This window comes from Dasypus novemcinctus, chromosome 8, assembly GCF_030445035.2.
Source record: "Dasypus novemcinctus isolate mDasNov1 chromosome 8, mDasNov1.1.hap2, whole genome shotgun sequence".
Taxonomy (NCBI): Eukaryota; Metazoa; Chordata; class Mammalia; order Cingulata; family Dasypodidae; genus Dasypus; species Dasypus novemcinctus.
The window spans coordinates 25,373,026-25,400,383 of record NC_080680.1 but is presented as its reverse complement, the minus strand read 5'-3'; the positions used below and the strand labels follow the sequence as shown (position 1 = coordinate 25,400,383).

Sequence of the window (27,358 nt, the reverse complement as noted above, 5' to 3'; positions counted from 1 at the left end):
AAATAAGAAGCTAGGGTAATTAATACAAGTTCAGTAAGGTACCAAATGCAAGATCAACACATAAAAGCAAATGGCTTACTACATACGAACAAAGACAAAATAATAATTCAAAATAGCTAAATGCACAAATTAAAAAACCATATGGTATACCGGAATACCCATAACAATAAATCTGCAAAACTTGCATAAGAACAATATGAGTAAATAAAGGAACACATAATGTTCCTGAAGAAGAGAACTCAATATTTTGGAGATTCAGTTCTCCTCTAATTAATGCAAAATTCAATGTAACTCCAATACAAATCTCAATGTGTTATCAAAAATGACAAATGGGGAAAATGCACATGAATAACCACGACATTTTGGAGGTAAAAAAAGAGCAATGAGGGGGGAAATTCACCTACTATAGGTATATCAAAACTATACTAGAAAGAATGGAACCGAAATATAAAAATACACAATGCAGAAACATACCTTTGAATATAATGGACATGTGTTTATGATAAATAATTTTGAGAAAACTTGCTAACCAATTAGAAAAATACATATATTCCCTACTTCATGTCACATATACATAAGAATCCCAAAGAAATTAGAAGGTTAAACACAAAGACTAGATTAGATTAGATTGAATCACATGAAATTGCCATTTTTAGGTCAAAAGCGGTTGAATATCAGCAATTACATATTGTTCAAGCTAATATATTAATTATGAAGTAGGAAACAATAGTAAACACTTATAATCTTGGCATGAGGAAAACATATAAAAAGACATAAAGTTTAGAAAATATAAAAATTAAGTAGTCTGAACATGTTGCAGTTTGTACATATGAAAAGTGTGTCACAGTTACCATAAAAAACACTAAGAACAAATTAGGAGGAAAAAAATAACATTTATAAAAGGCAAAGGATTATTATTCAGCTTATAAAAGAACTACAAATCGATAAGGAAAGAAGGAAAGAACAAAACACAATAAAAATTTGCAAAGTAAACAAGCAGGCAATTCCCAGAAGAAGAACTGGAAATGGACAATTATAAATTATGAAGATGCTCAACCTCACTGGTAAAGGGAACATGCAAATGAAAACAATGAAATCTCATTTTTCTTTCCAGCTTTTTGCAAAATTTTAAGAAACTGGTCACATCAGGATGGGTGATTATGTGGGAGAGTAGGCATTATCATAATCACCATACTAGTGAATGTCAGTATTTTAGAGGATAATTTGCCCATTTCCATAAAAATCCACATATCCTCAACCCAATGATTACACTTTTAAGAATTTATCATAGAGAAATGCCTATCTATGTACATTCTTTGCCGCACTTTTATGGTCAAAAAATAGGAAAGATCAATTTCCAACAATAACTTGATTAAATTATGCTAGCTCCATACTATATATTATTCAGCCATTTTTTAAAAAGGATGTAGATCAGTATATATGGCAAGGAAAGGTCTCCAAGCCACATAATAAAGTGAAAAAAAAATGAATTATAATAGAGAGTAATTCCATTCATGTAAAATATATCTTACATCCTATGTGTCAACATGCAGAGTGACTATTACTAGTATTAGGGCTAAGGAAAACATTCTATATGTTCTTATCGTAAATCTTTTACGAGAACACATCAGCTATTACTTAAAACACTATATGAATACAATTACTTTCATCTCAATTACTTAGACCACTTCCACACATGTGCATGTGATATGGCCAGTTCCAGATATTTTCCAGGATTTATTTTGTCTTAACCAATTGGTGGAAACCACATAGACATACAACATATACAACAGCAGCTGCTTCCCCAATGTAAGCTCTGATTTTTAAAATTCCCTATTTCAATTCCTCTTCCTCCCAAACAAAGAATCATAAAATAACACACAAAATAGGATATTTTTTTAATGCAAGCAATATCAGCACAATGTCAGTTTGATCGCAATCCTTTAATGGATATTTTAGCAAAGCTCTGCTTTGAAGATAAAGGGGAGCTTTGCCTCATCCAGGCAAACACCTCTGGTTTTCACCCTTTAAACAATGGAAGAAGACAGAGGAGAAGCACGGTTTGGTCATCCGATCTGCTTTCTCCACAGTCTTCTGTCATCACTGAGCAGTCTGGACTGAACACATCACCACTGCCTCCTTCCTAACTCGGCAGAGCACGATTCACCTTGAGGACATTCTCCAAATCTCTTTTGTTTAACGAGGGAGTCTGGACCCTCTTTTCCGACCCTCCCTGTTGCCCGTCCCTCTCACTCGCTCACGCTCCTTCCTGTCTGTCTCTCTGCTTTTCTCCCTCCCTCTCTCTCTTTCCCATCCTTATCAAAAGCATTCTGGCACTTAGTTCTCACTTGGCTTCTCTCCCGGAGCGGGAAGCTGGAAGCCCGCACGCGGCAGAGGGCTGGGCACGTACCGGCGTTTCTAGCCGTGATCTTGGAGCCGTGTCTCAGCAGACGGACAAACACATTACTGCCGCAGTGGTTGACCATGTGCAAGTGAAGGCTTCTGCGCGTCTGGATCTTGACCAAGCATTTTGCCATGCTGACTATTCCAGGCTCCCTTGGGTCTCCTCTGCCTGTCAGGGCCGGGGGCAGCTACTACCAGCCATAGCGGCTTTGACCTTTTGCTAACTGTCCATTCTGTTTTAAAGGACCAAGGCAGGTCCCGCCGACTGAATCAAATGTCAAGTTCCTAATGTGGCCAACAGAAATAACTCATGAGGGATCAGGATGGGGCAGGGCTGGGGGAGGGCGACACTATTTTTAAACGCTCCACACACTCCTCTAACATACAATGAAATATTATGCATCACCCCGACCCAGGTTTCTCTAAAGCATCCAGACCAGAGAAGCCTGCCCAGCGCCTTACAGTATCCTAAGTACCAAAGGCCCCATAAAGTGAGATGATAACTGGGTGACTCCACAATGGTGAACACCCCATCTTAATTGCTCCTAAAAAATACTTAAGGAGACTTTATTATGTTCTAGAACAATGCTGTCCAATGAAAGTATATATTGCCAGCCACATTAGAGAGGGAAAAAAAATATTTAAAAAGTAAAAAATACATACTAAAATTAATTTTGATAATATGTTTTAGTGAGCCAAGATACCAACATATCATTTCAACATGCAAAAATACATAAAATTATTAATAAATTAGTTTCTGTTCTGTTTTTATACAAAGACTTGGGAGCTAGTGTGTGCTGTATACGCATAGCACTTCTGAATTCTGAGCAGCCACATTTACTTAGCAGCCAAATGCGGCTGCCACAGCGGACAGCACAGCTGGGGACAGAGTGTGCCCTCACACTCGCGCTCTCCGTCCCCATGACAATGCTGACATTTTCGAATTGACCTGACCAAGGTCACAACGGTAGTAAGCAGCAAAGCCATGATACCCAAGTATCAATTAACACCAGTTGATTAAGAAAGCAATCCTCCCTAATGACAGCTGCTGGTGTCCCTGCCTGAAACCAAATGTGTTTTCAATGCAGGATCCAAGTGGAGCATTCTAACTCAGATCACTTTGAAAGTTCTGCACTTGCATAACGGGGCAGAAAATGTGCTTGTATTCCAATATAAGCACTCAAGGAGTAAGTTGTTTCATTATTTTTATAACATACCATTATTTGAAAAAAATTTCAACTGGCTATTAATAAACTGCAAATACTTTGCTTAAATTATATTTCATACATTTTTTTCTATTCCTTATTTTCAGAAGAAAAAACAAAAACCTCATACAATTCCATCAAGCATGCGTGTATTTTTCTGCTTTAAATAGCAACTGTGACCCAAAAGATGATTTTCTAATGAAAACATTCTTTTCTTTTCCTGATGAAACAGAGGGTTACATTCAGGGGCAGTCAGCTGAAATTCTGCATTGTTACACTTCAACATGGAAGTATAAATTGACTTAGTGTTTCAGGAAAGAAGTTTACCAAAATATATGAAGAGCTTTATAAATGTGGCATTCTTTGACCCATAAATTCCACTTTTAAGAAATAATTAGGAATGTTGGCAAAAATTTGGGGGCAGAGATAGTCATCAAAGTATCATTTTTTTATAGTAAAAAACACTAAATTTCCAGGGGGAAATGGTTAAATACATGTGATGGAATATTAGACAGCCATTACAATGAATGTTGATGAGGAGTTTAATGATGTGGGAAAATTCCTACAATAAACTGCTAAATGAAAAAAAATCTGTACAAGTACTATTACTGCAGTTATGTAAAAATGCACAGAGGAAAAGAACTAAGACTGGGTGGTAAATCCCAGAAGGGAGAGGGGTGGCGGCCAGCTGTGTTCTATGAGCTGAGCTTGGGGAAGGTCATGCCTAGACACTCATATGTTCCTCCCAGTCCCCTCTGTGGTGGACTGAAACTGGATGTACCCCAGAAAATCAGGTTCTTAAATTTAACCCATTCCTGGGGGTGTAAACCTATTACACGCAAGACTTTTTGGTGAGGTTACTTCAGTGGAGGCATGGCCCAGAGTGGGTTCTTATCCTCTTACTGGAGTCCTTTAAAAATGGGATGAATACAGAGGAAAAAGGAGAGAGAAAGCCACAGAAGCAAGGAGCTGAAATCAATGAAAACCAAAGAGAAGGGAGAGACCAGCAGATGCCACCATGTGCCTTGCCATGTGGCAAAGGACCCAAGGATCGTCGGCAGCCGGTCTTCAGGAAGAAAGCATCGCCTGGGTGATGCCCTGATTTGGACATTCTCAGAGTCTCAAAACTATAAGCGTGCAAGCTGGTGAATTCCACAATGAAAGCCATCGTACTTTATGGCATCTGCTTCCAGCAGCCTAGTGAACTAAAGCACACTCCCTCAAGGTCATCAGTCCCTGCTATGGCAGTGCCCACTCTCACGAGACTCCGTCAGTTTTCCAAGCTGAAACTCGAAAGAAAAGTACCCCTCAAAATTCACAAAACCTTCAGTCCTTTGAATTCCCCTTTTGATATAATTCTGAGCAGAATCCCAATATATAAACAGATCTACTGAAACAGAGGTGGGCCCCGGGATAGTATCTTCTAGGCCTTTCCTCATTAGTCACCAACAGTGATTTTTGAAGAAGTACTAAAAATCTTCAGGACACTAACAAACAAATTTGAAAATCGCAGTTCTGGAGGCATCGCTGCTTTGCTGTAACAGAGATAAAGGATTTCAGAGACTAATGGGGGTTTGTTTCTAGGGCAGCAGGCCAGGGCTCGGACATTGAGGAAATCTTCCTTTTGCCTTTTTTGGAGGGAATATCAATACATCTTTGTGTTCAACATAATGTTAAAACAACATGTGACCTTACAGCTCACTCTAAATAAAAAGACCTTCCAAAAACAAACCAGATAGTAAAAAAAAAAAAACTGAAACAAAACAAAACCACCACCACATTTTATTTCCTTTTTCTTCCTCCAGGAGAGTTACTCTCCATTAATTCTCAAGCTTAAAAATCCCACCATAGTTTGAAATGTCTTCCTTTTATTATTTTGTTTAATGGCAGCTCATCATCATAATCAGTGTTTCATACCTGCTTAGTATCTCCCTCTCTTGAACTTGTTCTCACTTTCTATGCAACTTTGCCGAGACCCTAAGTATATTCTTTTTTTCCCTCTTTCTTTTGCGGACCTTCTGCTTTTATTTAAGAGAATAAAGCTGGCAGGACCAGCACTCCGTATCATGCCAGGAGTTTCTCTCTGCTTCCCCTACAGGCATGACCACCTTTCAAGAGGACAAATAAAAGGCCGGCAGGGACGTGGAGCCAGCCCGAAGAGTCTACACAATAGTTACAGGAAGTGCTGTTCTCAAAAAGACAGTATCAACAGCACAGGATCTGGATACCCTGGAATACTTTCCTCTTTAGATTCATTGGTTTGTTTGAAGACTCCGGAATGCATGTCTGGGCTGTGACAAAAGGCTAAAGAAAGCAGAGGATGTGTGAAGAGGGGAATAGATTTGCCATAATGAGATACCAGAACACTGAGAAGTCAGGCAGAAGCAAAAGGGAAGGGACATAGTTCAATGATAAGAGCGTTCCTGGGCCTGAATTCCATTCCTCATTCTGTGACAAACTTCTTTACATCGATTTGAGGCAAGGCAACAGATGAGCCTCTACTCTGTGGAAGAGGGGAGTGATGAGCAACTTGGTGCCCTGGTGCCTGAACAGTAAATGTAGATGGTAATTCCTCACGTGGTTATTTTGACAATTAAATGAGACAATGCACGTGATGTATCTAATGTATGGGTCCTAGCTGATGAACCAGAACTTACAAAGGGGATACAGAGAGCAAGGTTTAAAAGCACAGATTCTGCAGCCAGGCCCCATGAGTTCTAATGTGGGCTGTCCAGTTGGTGAGTGCTGTGCTCAGAAGTAAGTTCCTTGGCCTCTCTGGGCCTCAGTTTCCACATCTGTAAAATGAGCATGGTGAAGACAGTACACACCTCCCACGACGGTTGTGAGAATTAATGGAGTTGGTGCACAGAGCCCACAAATACCAGAGACTGGCCCAGCAATTACTCAGTAAATATCAGTGAATTTTTTTTCAACAAGCTTTCATTCCTTTCTCTTTGTTTACTACACAAGAGGAAGATAGTGAAGATGTTAAGCAGTCTGCATTCTCTTCCTGCTGTCAACTGTCTACCCAAATAGTAGGAAAGGAGTATTGCCAGTTGTTAAGAGCTTAACTTAACGAGCTACATAACCCTGGGAAAATCACAGACGCTTACTGAAATGCATCATTCTTACTGTATAAGGGTGATGATATGGGTGCCTACATGGCTGAGTGCCTGATATGTAGGAGGCACTTAATAAATACTAACTATTCTATCACTGCCAATGTCACGTGCCTTATGAGCTGTTTGGGTAACCAATGGATTTCATAGGCTTATGGATTTGGCCATTAGTTAACTGGTTATGGAGAATTTTTAATTATTCATACTACTGCTAACCCCAGTTTGAAAGATAATTTAAATTATTACATATGTTAAATATTCTTTGTAGTACATTTAGTCTCTGCATATCCATTTTTAATAGTCCTTGGGGCCATCCCCTACCTCATAGGATTTATCCAATAGTCATATAATAATAAAATATAATGATGACATAAAATTTTTTTAAAAGATCTTTTTAAAAATTTTTTATCCCCCTCACCCCACCATTCCCCCCAATATTTGCTCTCTGTGTTCTTCTGTGTCTGCCTGTATTCTCATTAGGCAGTTCTGGGAACCAATCCTGGGACCTTCTGGAGTGGGAGAGAGGCAATTACTCTCTTGCACCACCTCAGCTCCCTGTTCAGCTACGTCTTCATATTTTCTCTCCTCCATGTCTCTCGTTGCATCATCTTTCTGCACCAGCCCTCCACCTCGGCCTTTCCCGCACTGGGAAGCATTCCCACGCAAGGCAGCACTCCTGCACGGGGCGGCATTCCTGCATGGGCCAGCTCACCACGTGGGCCAGCTTGCCCTCACCAGGAGGCCCAGGGCATTGAACCCTGGACCTCCCATATGGTAGACGGGAGCCCAATTGCTTGAGCCACATCTGCTTCCCAAATTATTTTAATAATGTATTTGAGATAGGATGGACATCTCTTTGGATGCACAGTTAAGGGAAATAAAGGCTACTTGCCATGCCCCTAAGTGAGAGGCCCACATGGCCAGATAATTTCTCATCTGCACAATTCAATTTCCTCATTTGAAAAGTAAGACAACAGCATCTGTCCTATCTGTTTCAGTGAAGTGGTAGAGTATCAAATGATGATGACTGACATGAAAACAAAGGCCTGAAAAGGTAAGGTATTTCGCCATATCAGATGCCCTTCCTCTCATTATTTCCCTTATCAGGTTAAACATTCACTGAGTGCTTCCTGCTGGTAAATTGAGAGTACTTCTCCGGGACCAGGAATTACCGTGTGGTGGGAGAGCGGCCAATAAGAGTCCTCTGGAGAATGACAGCTGCAGACAGAATAGAATTCAAACGCACAGCTGGGCTCTCTTCAGCACCATGGCTGGAAAGAGAAGGACAGGCCACAGGAACGCTGCTGCTGCTGAGCATCCTGCACAAATGTTCGCCCGTTTGTGTGCTGGACCGTCCCACACACTAGTAAGGTGGGGCCCTTGAATAGACAGCATAAGAGAGTCATGCCAGACAGAGAGAGGAGAGCGACGCAGAGGCTGCAGGGCCCTCTCTGCCCAAAAGGGCTGCTCGGGATTATGTCTTAACAGGCAGGAAAAAATGAGTCAGACGCACTCTGTTCCTGGACCCTTTTTGGCCCAAACTTTCAGTGTTGTTATCGCTGAAAATAAGTTTTAATGTTTTCAATTCATAAAAACAATATCTGCACGGTGTCGGAAAGTTGAGAAATGCCAACAGTTAGGAAATGCAGAAAGGAGATTGCAACAGTCCCTCATAATCTGCCAGCCCAGAGAAAACTGCGGCTGACGTGCAGGAGCTTTAAGTTCATTTGGGGACAAGTCAAATGCTTACAGGTTGGAGACAAGGGTTGAGTTATACATGAAATTCTAACTTTGCAGCCTAAATTACCAGGGTGCCCTTCTAGATTTCATACAATCAAGTGCTATGCCCTGAACTAAAATTTTTAAAACTGAGTTTCTTCTTTAGGGTCTGGCCTTCTGATGGGGCTTTACCAAGATCTGGACAAGCCTCAGTTTCCCCATACTTTCCATCTCCTTCCTTCTCTGAAAGTGCCCACGGCTTCTTTAGAAAATGCTCCATGGGGACAGACAAGCCAGGTCCAGGTGAGCCAATTTACAAACCAGGTGGCAGCCTGTCCTTGACTCATCTGATGAACTCTCCCAGGGCCTTCACTGGGCTGAGCTGAGGACAAAACTGATAAGGTCCCAGCCTGGCAGGCGATTCTCTCCAAGAGGGAGACGCAGATATGAAGCAAGTAAATTAATACATAAACAAATGTTTATTTAATTTGTAAGTGCCACGAAGGAACTAAATGGGTGTGACGGTCATGGATAACTTGGTAGGGTGGGGTTTAGGGGATGGGCCTTCTGTCAGGAAAGGACTCTCAGGGGTTATATTTCACCCTGGACCTGAAAGAGGAAACAGAGGGTCCAATCGTACAAAGACACCTTCACCGTGTACCACATGTTTGTATGTAGTTTCTTTCTATCCTAGCGGCTACTCTGGCATCTGAATGAGAGTGTTCATTAGTTAGCTTTACATTAAGAACAGATCACTTTCTCTGAGTGCTTGATATGAACCCCGTGTTCTAAGCATTTCACGTGCATTATCTCAGAAATGCGTCTCTTATTGTTGAGCGCGCCTTTGCCATTTTCAGATTAAAAAATTAATCTAACATTTCTGAGTCAGTTAACACCCATGACAATCCTATTAACTAGGGTTTTGTATGTAAATTTTACAAATGAGAAAACAGAAAATTCAAGACTAAGAGCTACTTTCTATGAAAATAGAGGAACACCATTTCCAGAAAAATCATGTCTTCCCCCAAATACACAGCATTGCTGGCACGTCACTCTCCCTCACTCTGCCCTGTCAATCACCTGCCCTGTCAGTTCTACCTCCTCAATTCCTCCTCCCTTCCTTCTGCCTGGACTACGACACACCATTCTCCCATCTCCTGTAGCCCTCTTACACATTCATCCCCGAGCAGCAGGAGCCTAGAACAAGTTTTTTTTTTTTTTTAAAGATTTATTTATTTAATTAATTTCCCCCCTCCCCTGGTTGTCTGTTCTTGGTGTCTATTTGCTGCTTCTTGTTTCTTTGTCCGCTTCTGTTTCTTTGTCCGCTTCTGTTGTCGTCAGCGGCACGGGAAGTGTGGGCGGCACCATTCCTGGGCAGGCTGCTCTTTCTTTTCACGCTGGGCGGCTCCTCACGGGCGCACTCTTGTGCGTGGGGCTCCCCCACGCGGGGGACACCCTTGCGTGGCACGGCACTCCTTGCGCGCATCAGCACTGCGCATGGGCCAGCTCCACATGGGTCAAGGAGGCCCTGGGGTTTGAACCACGGACCTCCCATATGGTAGACGGACGCCCTAACCACTGGGCCAAAGTCCGTTTCCCTAGAACAAGTTTTTAAAGCCCCAATTTGTTCACTTCACTTGCTGTGTATTTGGGGGAAGACAGAGTTTGGCATTAGGGGCTGGGAAAGGAAGAGAATGAGTCTAGTTGCAAAAACTTTACATCTGAGGGGTTAAGTGTGAGCTGTGTTGCATTCAGGTGGTGGTGTCCAATAAACACCTGAAAGAATGGGACTGAGCACACCATACAGGGGTTGCTAAAAGAGAAACGGAGAGGAAATCAGGATCACTTTGTCAGTGAAAACACGGTATCCAGAATCCTGATTCCAAGTTCAGTGGTCTCTCCCCTTCTTTGCCTTGTCTCACTCCAAACACCAGTGAAAAAACCAGCTTTATTTATTTATATGCAAAGATAATATTTTGAGGTATTAATCGATTGGCTTTTCTATCTACTCAGGCTCACAAAATTTCCTGAAGGCTTTCTCATGACCACAGCCCAGATAACCAAACCCGCCCATCCAACAATAAAACAATGACCACAGATACGTGACCATTAATTTCACAAGCTGCTTCTCGAACTTAAGGCCTGAAAGATCTCCACATCCAGACTGGATGGAAGAGTCCTACAAGATGAGCAAAAGGAAGAGGTGAAGAGGCTACCTGTGGAGGAGAGGGTGAACTGAGGACTCTGGCCTCCCAGAATCGCAGCACCATCCACGCCAGCACCAACGGGCCAGGGAACCGCCATCCAGCAAGCCACCTAGGGTAGACTGAGTATGTACGCCAGAACAAACATGTTCCCAATCTTAATCTACATTCCTGTGAGTGTGAAGCTGTTGTCAATAGAATCTTTTGAAGATGTTATTTTCAGGTAAGGTGTGGCCCGACTGAATGCAGGTGGGCCTTATGCCAGATCACTGGAGTACTTTATAAGCAGAAGAAACTCAGACACCGGGTCAAGCCAGAAGCCAGAATTCAACGGAAGCTGGAAGAGAAATGAGAGGACACAGCATTGTGATGTGAGGCAGGGATATAAGCCAAGAACCCGAAGATCACCAGGAGCCAGTATGGGTATGTTAAAAACTTTGCAGAGAAAGCATTGTCTTGCTGATGCTTGTATTTCGGACTTCTCTTACCCTCGAAACCACAAGAGAATAAATTCCTGTTGTTTAAGCCAACCCACTGTGTGGTATTTGTCACAGCAGCCCTAGCAAACCAACATACAACCCATACTCTGTGCAGGAATGTGAATGCCCACTCCTCTCTGATATAACAGGATAAGCAACACCCTTCCTTGATGGTCCAAGGCACTCTTAAGACTCCATGAATAAAGGGTCTGAATGCCTAGAGTTAACCCCCTATTGGGGAGGGAAGAACATGAAGGGAAACCACCCATAGCTGGCCAAGCTGGGATTGACAGAACCTGCTCAAAATCCCCCACAGAGTTGGGGCAGGGAGTAGGAATTTCATCACTACAATGTATTCTCCAGAAACATGGACAAGAAATTCCCATGGAATTTAAACCATCTTGCTGACCACATCTACCTACACTTCCAATTCTTCCTTCCATATAAACGAAGTGTTTTTCCTTTACCTAGTTTGAAACTAAGGCTTAAAGTGAAGTCTTTTTCCTTTATTCACTTTGAACAGAATTCCATTACTTCAAAAAAGATAGGCAACTTATTGATAGTATAAATTTGTCAAATGTCAGGGTAGCTTCCAAAGGTTTCCCCCAGAAGCAGTGATGGGTGACAACACTGTCTGTCCTGGCCCCAGTTAAAACAGCATCCTTTGGGTTGTGTGTCGTATCCCCAAGAATCTATTTCCTTTTTCTCTATACAGAATGAATTTGTTTTCTCATCACTTCTGCTTTATTATTTTTCTCCCTTCAGGCACAAGCCATCACTAGAGAGAAACCATTTCTCTCTGAGTAAAAGAAATTAAATCAGATGGCATAAATAAACGGCATTTTTTTTGTCCGTTTTTCCCAATAGCTTTGCAGATGGGATTAAATTAAGAAAGAGAGCATCTGTGTACCCCTGTGAAAAGAACCAGGCTTTTCTGGAACTGTGGCCTCCCTGCACTGATGCTATGTAATTAAGAAGCTAAAGGTAGTAGGGCCCAATCCTTCTGCCTAACACACTAGCCACTTGGATTTCTCTCTTGCGTTCTAGTTGCATGCTCAAAAAGAGAAAAACAAAAGGCCATTATATGCTAGAAAAATGTCCAACATCCTAAGTTTTGCCTTTCAAATTATCAAAGATTTTTTTTTTAAGATTTATTTATTTATTTATTTCTCTCCCTTTTCCCCCGCCCCCAGCCCAGTTGTCTGTTCTCTGTGTCTATTTGCTGCGTCATCTTTTTTGTCCGCTTCTGTTGTTGTCAGCAGCATGGGAATCTGTGTTTCTTTTTGTTGCATCATCTTGTTGTGTCAGTTCTCCGTGTGCGTGACACCATTCCTGGGCAGGCTGTACTTTCTTTGGCGCTGGGCGGCTCTCCTTAGAGGGCACACTCCTTGCATGTGGGGCTCCCCTACGTGGCACGGCACTCCTTGAGCGCATCAGCACCACGCATGGGCCAGCTCCACATGGGTCAAGGAGGCCCGGGGTTTGAACTGTGGACCTCCCATGTGGTAAACGGACGCCCTAACCACTGGGCCAAGTCCGCTGCTGATCAAAGATTTTTAAAATTGTTAAACTCAGCTTTTGCCAAGCTACAAGGAGAGACATTATTACATATAAGTTGGCAAGAGGTGAGAAGACATATTTTTTCTATGTTTGTGTATAATTTATGCCCATTAAAAATAAAATTGTGGGGGAGCAAATGTGGTTCAAGCAGTTGGGTGCTGGCCTCCCACACAGGAGGTCCCATGTTTGGTTCCCTGTGCCTCCTAAAGAAGATGAGGTGATACAATGAGCTGATGCAGTGAGCAGACACAATGAACAGGGAGCAGATGTGACTCAAGTGGTTGGGCACCCACCTCCCACATGGGAGGTCTTGGGTTCAGTCATGTAGGTGCCTCCTACATAAGACAAGCAACCCAGCAAGGAGACATGGCAAGCAGACAACAAGCACAAACAAAGAACAAGACGGATGAGGTAGCCATCTGGGGCAAGGGAAATGTAAAAAACAAAATTGAAAAATTAAAAACCAAAATTGTGGGTGAATACTTAATGCTGGTGTCAGTCCAGAGGTAGAAATGGAACTAAAGACAGAGAAGGACTAGAAACTCAGTCCAAAGGGCTGACTCGTGCTTCTTCGTTCCCTCCCACCTGAAGGTAAGACTGGTCCTCCAGTCTGGTGTGGGAGGAGAGTGGCTGAGCCTGTGTTTAGCAGCCGAGTTGTTCAGTTGTGGCCAGGGGGGCCATGAGCCAGGAAGACGGGCAGGGACTGACGAGACCACAAACCACAAGGGACGCTCTATTTTCTGAATGGAGACACTCCATTATTTGATGGCAAGATTTCCATTCACCGTTCAAATTATTAAGCACATCATCCTGAAAACCACGTTAATTTTTCCTTCAGCCAAAGCATCTGCCCATTCTTGCATTTCTAATGTTGAAGCAGAGATTTGGGGTCAAACGAATAGAAGTTCCCACGGAGTTGCCATTCTGAGGAGAGCTGTTAAAGGAAGTGAGGCCTTTTTCAAGTGGAAAATTGCATTTTATATTCCCTTTTAAGAGAGCTGCTATTAACTTTCAAGTTTATACTGGAAACTTGTAACTCACAAAAAGAAAAGGGAAAAAAAATTAACCCCCTTTTTATATATCAGTGTGCCCTATCCTTACTGTTTCAATAACAATCTTAAAAAAGATGCCTGCACTTTTCAGAGGCACAGACAAATGACCCAAAAGCACATATTTAAGAATAGCAATAGTTTGGGGGGGAATTCCAAATGTTAAAGGAAAGTCAAAGTGGGAAGAATCCTTAGAAATCACCTCACCTTGTTTTGCAGAAGAGGAAATAAGAGCCAGGTGTTATTTGTGTCTAGCATAGACCAGGAAATAAGTAAATGTTTATTGAATAAATGAATGAGAGAAAGAGAGAAAGGAAGGAGAGGAAGGGAGGACAGGAGAAAGAAAGGAATGAAGGGAGGGAAGGGGGGAGAGAGAGAGAAACTGCAGACAAAGAAAGCCCAGGCCCTCTTACTCTCTATCCAATGCTCCTTCCATCCCCAGAGAATCCCCATCAATATTGTATTCAGTGCCCACTCAAAGAGCAGAATCCAACAACCATGTAAATGAGCATTTCAGGGGCCACCAAAGAGCATGTAAAGAGAGTGACCAGCACCTACAGGCCAGCCTGGCCAAGGCCTGGATTGTACTGGGGTGACTCACCCTGGCATTCGAGAGTGGAAGGCCAAAAGCGTGTAAAGTAGCGTGTCGCCAGCCTAACTAGAGCAGACACATCTCCCATCTCTCTTAGGAATCTGGAGTTTTGACATGAACAGGGATTTCATAGTTTTGAGACCACACCCCTGGACCTTCCTTTGCAGATGCATTTGTAAGATCTAGAGCAGGTGCATCCAAACCTTTTGGCGGGGGAAAGGGTGCCTATGCTTACCAGTAAATGTGTATTTATAAATTAGATATGGGAACAGCTGCATTCACATATGACATCCATTATAAAATCTATCAAATAGAAATTTTATAGGGAAGTGACAGAAGTAAAAGAGAAACAGCAGTCCCAATAGTTCCTCGCTCCCCGCCCCCAATGGCTCATTTTCCATCCCTCCTGCACAGGGACCCTGCCCTGGAAGCCGCGCTCTAGGGCTATCAGCCACACCACCGGGAGTCTAACCCCTCTGCATGCACCCTAGGGCGTTTCCCAAAACCCAGCCTGTCCCAAACGACCAGCTTCTTTCCTGACCTCTCCCACACAGGCGTGGACCTACCATCACGGACCTCCCTAAACGCTGCCCAGCACTGTTTCCCACACAACGGAGCCTGGGTCTTCAGAGAAGAGAGGGGAAGAAGGACCATTCTGTGAGGCGCTGCCCCAGTGTAAGCCCGTCACCAGAAACACAATGACTCAGCACTCACTACCAACCTACCCACAGAAACGCTAGGAAAGCGAGCCCCAGGCAGACTGCGGCAGGCATCTAAAGCTCAGAGCATGATCGCCCTGCTTTCCGATGGCCGTGGGTTCAGGGAGGCCTTCACTCATCCTCTCCTGCCGTTCCTTGGGGAAGTGGTGGGAGGGTTTATGTGCCTAAGTGCCAAGAAAAGTTTCCTTCCCTGTGCAGACCACGCTCCGTCAGCGCTGGCCACACAAAAGCTGTCTTCTGGCTCAAATTCCAGCCCGTAAGGACGGTGCCCGGATCGCTTCATGTGACACTCGACTGGCCTACTTTCCACACCAGCTGAATCGAGTCCCAGGACATCCTTTAAAGCAATCAATCACTAATACTCAGGTATGAAATGCCACCCTGAACAGGAACGATGATTTGGGAAGTTCTGCTACTGAACTGCTTCCTCTAATAACGTAAAGATCCTGAACTCAAAGACTCTGAGCACATGAGTACTTAGCGCTCCAGTCCTAAACAAATCATTCCTTATTTAATGAAGCCAGCTTTAAAAACCAGAACATTGATTCCCAGGACGGAGCCAGCCTCCCTGCCGGATGCCTGTTTCCACTGCAGCCTGTTTCCGCTGTGAGGCTGTGTGGGGAGGCACACTCTGTCCACAGCCTCCTGGCCAGGCATTCCTGGGGGAGGGTACCACTTACCAACGTGATGGAAGAGTCTCTGAGTGTCCACTTAGTCCTGGCGGCCTAGGGGTGGATTCCAAAGGCTCACACGCTGTCCTGAATACACAGAAGCACTTCTCCCTGAACCAGAAATTCCCTGCATTTACATAAAATGAACTGTCTCTTTTGATAATTCATTTAATGTAATTGAAAAATTAATGCAGTTCCTTTGTAACTGGTTTTGTCTTAGTGAAAAGGAGTCGAATCATTTCAGATGTGTTTGATGCCATCTCAGATGCCTGAGTTAGGAATTGGAGAACAAGGACCCCTGCTGTGTGATGCTGGACAAACTGCCCTACCTCTCTGAGCATTCTCATTTGTAGAGAATCCCACTGCTTTGTGCTAGATCAGGGGTCAGTAAACTTGTTCTATAAAGTGCCAGGTAGTAAATTTTAGACTTTAAGGACCAAGAGGCAAAGCAAAGGATATTATGTAGGTACTTACACAGTCATTTAAATATAACCATTTATAAAGGGAAGGATCATTCTTAGCTTGAGGGTAGGAAAAAACTGGCAGTGGGGGGCGGCAGACTTGGCCCAGCGGTTAGGGCGTCCATCTACCACATGGGAGGTCCAAGGTTCAAACCCCGGGACTCCTTGACCCGTGTGGAGCTGGCCCATGCGCAGTGCTGATGCGCCCAAGTAGTGCTGTGCCACTCAGGGGTGTCCCCCGCGTAGGGGAGCCCCACGCGCAAGGAGTGCGCCCCATAAGGAGAGCCGCCCAGCGCAAAAGAAAGTGTGCAGCCTGCACAGGAATGGCGCCGCACACACAGAGAGCTGACATAACAAAATGACGCAACAAAAAGAAACACAGATTCCCATGCCGCTGACAACGGCGGACAGAGAAGACTACACAGCAAATAGACACAGAGAACAGACAATGGGGGGGGGGTGTGGTGGGAGGGGGGAGATAGATAGATAGATAGATAAATAAATAAATAAATAAATATAGTGGAGAATTAGAATTAATAGTATTTAAAAAAAAAAAACTGGCAGTGGGCAGCTTTTGCCAATTCCTGTGCTAAAATTACCCTCAACATTTCTGAGAACCCTAAGAGGTTACAAAAATTATTCCTATCCCCAAATTGCAACTCGCACTAAAAGAACTCAAGCCACAGTTGTGAATGTATGACTTTAGTATTAAGCAAAACAATCAAAGAGTTTAGATCTAGAAAACATTTCAGAGTTGCCCACATCCAATCTTCTTGATTTATAGAGGAGATAAATGAGGCTCATAGTGGGGGAGAGTCTTGTCTAAGGACACCCAGCTGTTGGGTAGAGGAGCTGCAACCAGAATGTATATTTCCCCACTTTGCCCAAGGCAGTACAGCAAAAATATTATAGCCACCTGAAACACTGCTATGTTTCAATTGAGGAACACAATATATAATAAAAGGAACTATTTATGGGGAATAGAACTGAAATGATGCACACGATTGGAATCTTATGATGTGAAATACACTGAGATAAAATGCACTTAAATTGTATCAGCAAGAGGCATTTAGCTTCCTTACAGTGCAGTAAACTCTTAAAATTTCACCTATTTCTTTTGAGTGATACAAACATCTTGTGAGGACTCTCTGTAGATGTCGCCAAATGCCAGAAACCAGGGTTCCACAGGTGACACAAACTTCGAAGAAAAGCACAAAAAAGGGAGGACGAAAAGCTTTTGAAGAGTCTTGGAAATGTGAATTTGCAGAGCTCACACAAGCCTTTCTCTCATCCCTGAGCTGTCCTTGGCATCTTCAACCCTAGAAGCGCTGCTAACCCAAAGTGTGGGGCTTTCTTCTGGAATTCAATAGGTGTGAAGATGAATGCTGAACTTTGACTTTGCTAATCCAATTCTGAAGTTCTAAATAAAACCAGAATTTACCCTCACCTCTAGGGAGGCCTCCTATCCTGCAGAAGCAGCCTCGGCGGCTGTGTGTGGGCTTTCTATCAGTGGGGACTGTGGACCCCTTAAATGAGAGAGAGGAGGAGACGTGAAACGTGTGCAGAGCTGAACGGATGCTTACTACAGAGCTTTGAATGATGTTCCTTCTAATGCGGGATATTAACTGCAGATTTGTCTGCAGTTCCCAATTCATTATTTGGCCTGCACTTTGCTTTATGATATGTTTTTTTACACTAAAGATTTCAACATTAAGTGAGCAGGAATTTTAAAAATTGTACATACAAGATGATCACGATGGCCTTAAAATGCATAGGGAAGGAAATTACTAACACATTAACATCGACTGACTTCAGGAGGTGAGATAATCTGGGGAGGTGATTTTTTTAATTTATGCTTTTTGTACTTCCCAAAATTTCTGAAAGATCTTGTAATCAGAAAATAAGAACAATCACAAAACCCTGTCATAGGGACAAATGCAATTAGAATTGGTTCTCATTGGTCTGTGGTCACCAGGTAGCAGTAACTACAAGGGGCAAGATGGTACCCCAGGGTTTATAAGCCAGTCCTACTGTTGTATGGAGCATAACATCAAAGAAATTTCAAAGATCCCAGAACAGAACTTTGCCTTGTTGTAGGGATGTAACATGGACAGCCACTGTGGAAAAGTTCCCCAAAAACTTAAACATAGAATTAGCATGTGGCCCAGCAATTCCACTCTTAGGTATATACCCAAAAGAATTGAAAGCAGGGAATCGCAGAGATGTCTGTACACAAATGTTCACAGTAGCATTACTAACAGTAGCCAAAAGGTACAAACAAACCAAGTGCCCACCAACAGATGAATGGATAAATGTGATATGTACACACAATGGAATATTATTCAGCAATTTAAAAAATGGACAGAGTTCTGATATATGCTACTGCAGGAATGAACCTTATATCAAGTAAAAGAAGCCACACACAAAAGAACATTGTATGACTCCATTCATATGAAATACTTAAAATAAATTTAAAGGGCAGAAAGTAGATTAGAGGTTATAAGGGGCTGGAGGAAGTGGGGAATGGGAATCATTGCTTAATAGGTATAGAGTTTCCATGTGGGGTGACGAAAAATGTTGGTAATGATAGTGATGATGTAAATACAATTACAGCAACACAACATTGCAAATATAATTAATGCCACTGAATTGTACACTTAAAAATGATTAAAATGGCAAATTTTAAGATATATAGATATATGCACATAAAACCACAGTAAAATATGGAAAGTCTCCTAATGCATGTGGCCTAACACACCTGAGCCAGAAAAAAGAAATGGCTAGCACCAGGGGAAATGGCGGGGAAGAAAGACAGTGACGTCCTCAGAAGAGCAAATTTGTCTTGAGGCATTGGCATGAAATTCCACAAAGGTAAAAAAGAGGGAGAGGAATTTTCATATCAGATAAGTAGAGAGGAAACTACACTCTGCGATGAGACAATCAGTGTAACCCTACAAGCCCGGGGTTGTCAGAGGCTTCACGGTGATGGAGTTGGAGCAACTGCATAGTGAACAAAAGGCTCTTTCCGGTATGACATTGAAGGACTTGCACATGGAAAATACAGCTGGCCCCATGAGTCACCTGTTACGTGGGCTGGGATCCAGGGTGTGGCACGTCTCATGGATGAGGACAATTCTCTTTTAATATGCCCAAAATGCCGTCACATGTTTGCATACAGACTTTCTAGAATTTCAGTGAAGCCACCTTAGGTAGTCTATGGTTAGGGCTAAACAACTCTTTAAACACCCATCCAGATAGATGTACACAGGCAGGCACACACACACACTCATTTAAAGGGTTGACTTGGAGGATTAGTTTCACCACCCTTAATCTCTAACTATTCTTTAGACATTTTCTCAATCATAGTCAAATTCAGCTTCAAGCCATCTCTCCATCCAACTAAATTGCCACCCCATGACACTCGTTTATAGAAATTCTGGAGTGGCCACTGTGCTTTTGTTTTGTCAATAGGAGGATGTCAAACATTCTCAACTTGAATTTAGTTTTGTCTTCCAAGGGGGAAAAAAACACATGGCTTTCTACCTGTTAAACTATGCCATTCTGCACCATTGCTATGGCAGACAAGAATTACCTTCACTTTGTGTCAGTAATTGTCAAATGCCAAGGCTCTTGTGATCTATTTCCCTCCCCTTCCATACTATAATGCAGCATTTTCCATTAAGGTAAAATATATTCCACCAACAAAACACGCAATCATTTCAGTAGCTACACTATAGGGACCCTGGTCCATTCTGCATATAAATTTATTCAGATTAATGGCTCCTAAAAATGTCATTGCACCCAGAAAAACTCCCACTCAAAGTTTTCTTCTCTCAAAATTCTCCTATACTCTATGTGGCACTTTTCAAATGGTTTGCCATTCTCGTCTAAAGTTTTCCACAGCACTCATCTACTCGGATCTGTATCCAGGCAACTTTTGGGTGACATGAAAACTTTCCTGTTGCCAAGTGGTGCCTAGGAACTGATTTTGTTTTTTCTCTACCCAGACGCAGCCAACTTGGAGCTAATCCTCCAGCTGTCACTAAGGTGAATGGGGTCACCCGTTCTTCCAGAGCCCCTCTGGGTTGCTCTGAGCAATAGTGCTCTGCCCAGCTGTCTTCAAAAACCTTGGAGTTCTGGGAAGAATGAACAGAGCTTGTCCAACAAATGGGTGGTCATGACCTCAGAGTCACAGAGGCAGCAGAGATGCCGCCTCCTCGGCGCTCATCTGAGACAAGGTGCCGCGTGATCGTCCCCTGAACTCACGGACACGGAGCTTCTAAGGGTCAGGGCTCAGACCTTCTTTCCCCTTCCAACCTGACCACTCAGGAATTAACAGGAGCTGGGCTGCTGACCTTGATCTGTTTACGCATCCAGTTCCAAAATGTGTGATCTGAAACTCCCACCAACCAGCAGCTGAGCCACGAGGCGGGCATCAAGGGTGAGCACGGGGTGTCCTCCTCTCTGGGCTGAAGCTCCGTGAACAACACCCAGGACTAACTCTCTCCAATATCTAAGTGGGTTTTGCCATTGGCTCCCCCTGTGATGCTGATAGGTCACTAACACCTTCCTGTGTCTGAAAACTGTCCTCTTTAAAATAAAGAGGTTGAAGTTTTTTCTCCAAACAAGAGCAGGACCTGGACAGTGTGAGGCCACGGGCTTCATATCTGCCATGTAATCAGCGACCATGATCTGACAACTCTGTCGATAGCATGTCTTGAACCCACCACCTTCTCGCTAGGGCCACTCTCTCTGCCTTTGCTTATATACTCCCCAGCTATTGCAATGGTTTCTGTGTGGTCTCTGTTCCTCCAGCCTAGTGGTTCTCAACCAAGGACAATTTTGTCCTCTAGGTACACCTGGAAATGTCTGGAGACATTTTTGGTTGTTACAACAGGAGAGGTGCTACTGGCATCTAGGGGGTAGAGGCCCCTAGATGCTGCTAAACATCCCATAATGCACAAGAAGCGCCCCAACAATCATCCAGCCAAAAATATCAGTAGTGTTGAAGCTGAGAAATTCTGCTCTGGCCATACCTGTCTTTACTCTGTCCTCTCCACACCACCACAGAATGATCTAAAATACAGTTCCAATGAGGTCATTTCCGTGCTTGAAATCCTTCAATGCCTCAATGCTGGCCTCAGGATAAGGCTAAAGTCTCCAGCAAGTCATATCAGAACCTGCCGTGACCTGGCTCTTTCTGAACTTGCTGCCTCACCTTACCTTTCCCTATGCCCCCGACCCCTCTTCCCGATTCTACCCACACGTCAGGGACAGCTGGACAACCTGGATAGATCTCAAGACTATGCCTGTTGGTCTTGTCCACTCATTTCTTTGCCCACCCATTTTATGGCAACCACCCCAATAGGACTCAATGAACAAGATGCTCTGCAGGCAGCTGAAGGAACTACCTAATGAGGCAGGCAAAAAAGAAAAAAGTGAACGTGCAGTTCAATCAGTCCAGTCAGAACTTACGTATCATCTCTGTGATCCCATTGCTATCTCCCACCAGGCTGTGAGCACCCCAAGAAGAAAGTGTCTTCATCTTTACATGAGCCAGCAAACTGTACACAGTAAGTGTGGTCTGTAAGCTGCATAAGTTGTATTTGTTGTATTAAGGAATGAGTGAACCCCTAGCCTTTTTCAAGTTGACCCTTGCTCACACATAAAAGTAATACAATATAAAAATACAAGGATGGAACAAAATTCATTGCACCATATTGTATGAAAGCTCAGAAACAGCAGCCACCCCCAAAGGCAGAAGCATCTTTGTTTAGAGCTTTGTTCACCGCCTCTCTTCTCAGAGAAGTATAAGCCTATAAAATAAGCATTTATTCCTACGGAAACTCCAAACCCTTGCCCGACACCAAAGACAAGAGACGTGGAGAGGAATTTGACTCTAAAATAGTAACTGAGTTATAGCAGTATCAAGAACACAGAGTCAGGTCCACTGTGGGAATCAAAACTTTGAATTTCCTGCTGTCTCAGATGATTTTGCTCTTTCTCTAGACTGGGAGGTTCATTCTATTTTCTGGACACGTAACACTGTGGTCATTTCTACCGCTCTTTCTTTTAAACTGATCCTGCATACTGGAGGCTGTTAGGATTTGCCTGAGCCTCAAACCTGAGAAGATGTCCTATAAGGGAACAGATCTCCTAGGGGAAAGAATTTTATTGGATCTTTATAGAGCTATTTTGGACTTTTTAAGGAACAGACCTATCAGTTTGACTTTACAGCTGTTGAATGAATTTAAGATGTATCTTTAAAATAACTGGGAAATAAAGAGACCCATGGGAGTTATGGTCATGGCCGATGGGGTTAACTACCAGGGCAGATGGCCCCTCTTTGGAAATGGTGTTTATGTGTGATGAATCTGGACTTAGATGGGATCTCCCTTCATAAGACTTTCATGCTAATGTGCTGGAGGTGCAGTTAATGTTGGGGTTTAAGATATATTTAGGGGATTTGAATCTCTGGACTGACAATGTGATAGCCAGATCCTGAGCCTCAACAGACTCCAGCACCTACAATCTGATTTATTGGACTTACCACACTCAGCTAAGATGGAGGTGAAGAAGGACAACCACCACACCATGGAGCCTAGAGTGATTACAACTGAAAATGGGAGGATTGCATCCAGCATCCAGGTGGAATCTGAGCCTCCTCTTGACATAAAGGTGCAATGGACACAACCAATCCAGTGTCCACATAGAAGAGGTGGCATTGGATTGGGAAAAGTGGACATAATGGACAAAGGGTATGGGGAAAGGCAGGAAGAGATGAGAGGTGGAGGCGTCTTCGGGACATGGAGCTGCCCTGGATGGTGCTTCAGAGGTAATCACCGGACATTGTAAATCCTCACAGGGCCTACTTGATGGAATAGAGGAGAGTATGGGCCATGATGTGAACCAATGTATATGAGGTGCAGAGGTGCCCAAAGATGTACTTACCAAATCCAATGGATGTGTCATGATGATGGGAACGAGTGTTGTTGGGGCGGGGAGAGGGGGGGTGGGGGGGTGGGGTTGAATGGGACCTCACATATATATTTTTAATGTAATATTATTACAAAGTCAATAAAAAATAAAAAAATTAAAAAATAAAAAAAAATAAAAAAATAAAATAAAATAACTGGGAAATTTGAAAAGGTGGTTTATGGATTCTTATAATAGGCGAAATTTTATTTTTTTACTGAAGTTAAGACACTATAGTTGTCTCGTGTCTACACCCTTGCCATGTAAAAGATGAGGTTAGTATTTAGCAGTGGAATCTCATTACAGAAAATGGGGGCAAAATTGCAGGTTCTAATTGAAGGGCGATTTGTCCAGAGGAGAGCCTGCCCAGGCTCCCCTTCACATCCAAGGAGACTCCCAAGGCAGCAACAGCATACTGCCCCTGATAACTGCTCACCCAGCCTGGCCTTCCAACCTTCACTCCCACCCAGGCCGCCATCTTTACAGACAGGCACAGCCACACTGCCAGGCTTGACCTACCCTTTCTCCTCCCCCATCTCCATTAGCCATATCTTCCTTCACTCAATCTTGGGATAAAACAAAAAATTTTGGGGGGAAAAAAAAAAAGGTTTTTACCCAAACTAATATTCTAGGTTTATGAGATGAAGCCCAGAAAATCATCAGAGACAATAAATGAAAGTTGCTTTTCTTTCACTTGTAAAACATACAAAAATAGAAAAGGTACTGAAAAAATGTAGACAAGCTACCTGGACCCAAAGTGATCCCATGGACTAAGAAAATTAGTTTAGCATGGAACTTACAGAGTTAGTTAAGAAAGATGATAAAGGCCATTATGCAAGATCATTCTCCTTATCATTATCTTGCAGCCCAGTTAGGGGTACAAGGTGCCTTCTGAGAGCCTGTCCTCCATATTTTGTACTCTTTCCCTTCACCCCAGGGTATTTTTGGTACCCATTTGTCCAGTTCCCTTCCTAGCCATCATAGCTTCCTTTCCAGAAAAGATTTACACAAATTCTTCACACTTTTCCCATTAGCTGATGCCACCTTTTTCAAGAGTATTTGCATTCCAAGCCATAATCCACATTCTCATTATGCACTGAAGAGTGTTCTCCTCATGAAGGAATTCTTGACTTAAAACTACAGGTGAAGGTGATCTTTTGGGGACAGGGTGACCTGCCCTTTTGAAACTGCCTAGCATCCAGATTTTAAATGATGAAACCAAAATCACAAAGAATTAAGAAAAAGCATATTACATTTGTGTCCAGGGTTTCAATAAGTTTACTTTGTGTGCATGTTTTAGTTGTCAGTTTGCTTTGAAATTAATTTGTTCTGAAATTCAGAGGTTATATATTAATATGTGCCTCACTAGATGCCTGAAGCAAGTAGTGTGATGAGATTCTTCCCTGAAGTAAGTAAAATCCTTAAAAGCAAACAAAGAAGCCTAGAAAGACAGACATTATGTGTAGGGTTTTTTTTTTTTAAAAAAAAGAGTAACTTTTAGGTTGAAGTAGAACTGATACATTTTAGCTTGTGTCAAAACTGTGAGATTTGGAAAAGGGAACAAAAGACTGAGGCAGAAAGGAAATGACCAGGCTAGATATATTTGTGGAGAATTTTTTATAATCCCCAATTTAACTGTGATTATGAGCAAAAGCATTGCCATGCAATAGAACTTTATGCCATGATGGAAATGTTCTTGGGCTACAGTGTCCAACGTGGTAGCCATCAGCTGTATGTGGCTGGCGAGCATTGGAAATCTAGCTAGTGAGACTGGAGGAACTGACTTTTAAATTGTATTAAGTTGTATTAATTTAAACTTAAATTTTAAATACCCATGTGTGGCTAGTGGTTATCATACCAGACCATGGATCTAACACCATTATTGCTTTATTATGTAATTTCAAGAATACTTTGTTCCAGTGCATTCTCTTCAGGAAGAAGTGATAGTACTCCTGATATAACAGGGCTTTCCAGCAAGCAGCTTATTTACTAAAAACACAATTTATGACTCACCTTGGCATCCGCCCTAACCCACCTCTGGAATGCAGCGGCTGACTTACCCTCATCGGGAGGAAGCTCCTCTTCCTGCTCACTGGGGGAAGGCAGCAGGGGCTGCAAGGGCTCCATGTTAATGATGAGCTGTTTGTTCAAGGAATGGGAACTGCGGCTCTGAATAATGTTGGCTCTGAAAATAGACACAAGACAGATGGAGCTGGTTTCCAAGATTCACTGCAAATGCTGAACCTTCCATCTCACCCAAGCTGGAAACTGCCTCTACACACACACACACACACACAGTGAATGAGGCCAATAGCAAAGATGACTTAACACTCAAGACATACTGGGTATTTTATCCTTAGGGTCCTGACAAAATGCCCACGTGTTCCAGTGCAACACAGTGAAAGAAAATGCATCTACTCACACGTCATCAGACTCGGGCATGGTAGGTGACAACACGGGCATTTTAAAAAGGGCATGGGAGGCAGGTATCACTGAACTTGATATGCAGAAAAGTGAATGAAGGGCATGGCTCAAAGTAATTTAAATGAACAACAGCCATAACAAAAAGCTGCCAGGTTGGGTTTACTTCCACTTCCCCTTCAGGGCACAGATGTTCTACAGCTTCAACCCTTCAACTCTTGTGTGTTGCCAGATAGCCAATGTTTAATATCACTGTTTAATAGTCCCATTCAATTCACATCCTTCTCACCAATCAGCCACAGAACTCCGCTCTATTTTCTCCTTTGGAAACCAGGACACACGTGTGTCAGTGGCTGTGGTGGGCAGAGATGGCAGGGACGCCGTGCAGGCATCTTATCAAGACCTCCGGCTGGCCGCCATTTGCACTGGCTGCTGCGGGAGGCCAGCTGCTGCCCTGACAGAAGGGGAAGCGGGGCGCCTGCAGGGGAGTGTTTGAGCACCTCCCCCACCCATGTTCCCTGTCAAACACCAACCCATCCCTCAAAGACAAACCACGTCTCCTTCCCCTTGAAGCCTTTCTGGATTGCCCCTTACAATCCTCTCTCTCTCTGTCTATCTGTCTCTCTCTCTCTCTCTTTCTCTGTCTCTCTGTTTCTCTCTGTCTCTCACTCTCTCTCTCTTTCTCTGTCTCTGTCTCTCTCTCTCTGTCTCTCGCTCTCTCTCTTTCTTTTCCCACAAACAGTCCCCACCCTGGCTGAATGGGAAGTGCCTGCAGGGCAGAGACTGACCTGTCCACTCACGTGAGCTTTATAGAGTCTGCTTGGCACCTGGTTAAGGGGCATTTAGGTTTGAAAGGGAAGTAAACCCAGTGCAATCCTGCTTGATACAAACTGCCATTTCAGACTGGCACAGGATGTCCCCCTGGCCAGGTGACAGAACTGCCACATAGCACAGCCGTGTCTGTCGGGCATGGGGGGCAGAAGACCTGGTTGCCATGAGCTCTTTTTGTATTGGAAAGACGCCCTGCCCTGAGCTGCTACCACCTAGGAAGAAAATATGTGAGCTCTCCTTAACTTTGGAGCCCTTTTCTTTGTTATTTCATTCCATAACCATTTATTTTGCATCTGATAAGTATGGACCAGTCTGGCACGTTTTGGGGACTTACGGTCCTCACTTTACGGAAATCACTCTCTAGAATCCTGATCTTCAAAAAAATTTTTGGCTCAGACATGTATTAAGAAATACATTTTATATCACGACCAAGTACTCACACACGTACACATGAAGACATACAACCAAGGCAAATGTATGCATCAACAGTAACCCTTGCTATGCGTGATTCACGGTTTTCTTTTTTAAACTACTTCATTTTGTTTAAAGTGCTGGTTTGACCACTATTTTCACTTTGTGACCCACTAATATGCTACAATCCCAGTTAGAAAAGCTCTCAAGGCAGGCACTGTGTCAGAGGGTCCCCCGAGGATACTAGAGAGGGGTACCTGACCCTACCTCGAGCAGGGTAGAAGAGGCCAGGGGTGCCCTCCACGGAAGCCCGGGAGAGGGCGGTGGAGCTTGTCAGGGAAAGAAGTGGGGATGGGGATTCCTTGCAGAGAGAAGGAAGGAAAAGAGGAGCAAGGAGGAGATTGAAATGTACCGTGATCAGTTCCTATTTTTATTGTGAGGGGACCTCATTTCTGGAGCATCCACAGGTTTCCCGTGGCCTGCTGGGTGTTCACAACTGTGACTCCAGCTTTGTGAAGCACAATGTCCAGCTGTGTGGG

The 27,358-nt window shown here is 43.3% G+C and overlaps 1 protein-coding gene across 2 annotated transcripts in view; it reads right to left on the bottom strand.

Moving 5' to 3' along the window:
* Positions 1-27,358, bottom strand: part of FRMD3 (FERM domain containing 3) — a 293,104-nt gene that overhangs the window by 28,332 nt on the left and 237,414 nt on the right. For both annotated transcript variants that reach the window (XM_004449475.5, XM_004449476.5), the window contains exon 13: positions 25,217-25,341. In XM_004449475.5, the coding sequence (XP_004449532.1) occupies positions 25,217-25,341 (125 nt within the window). The remainder of the gene's footprint in view (positions 1-25,216; positions 25,342-27,358) is intronic.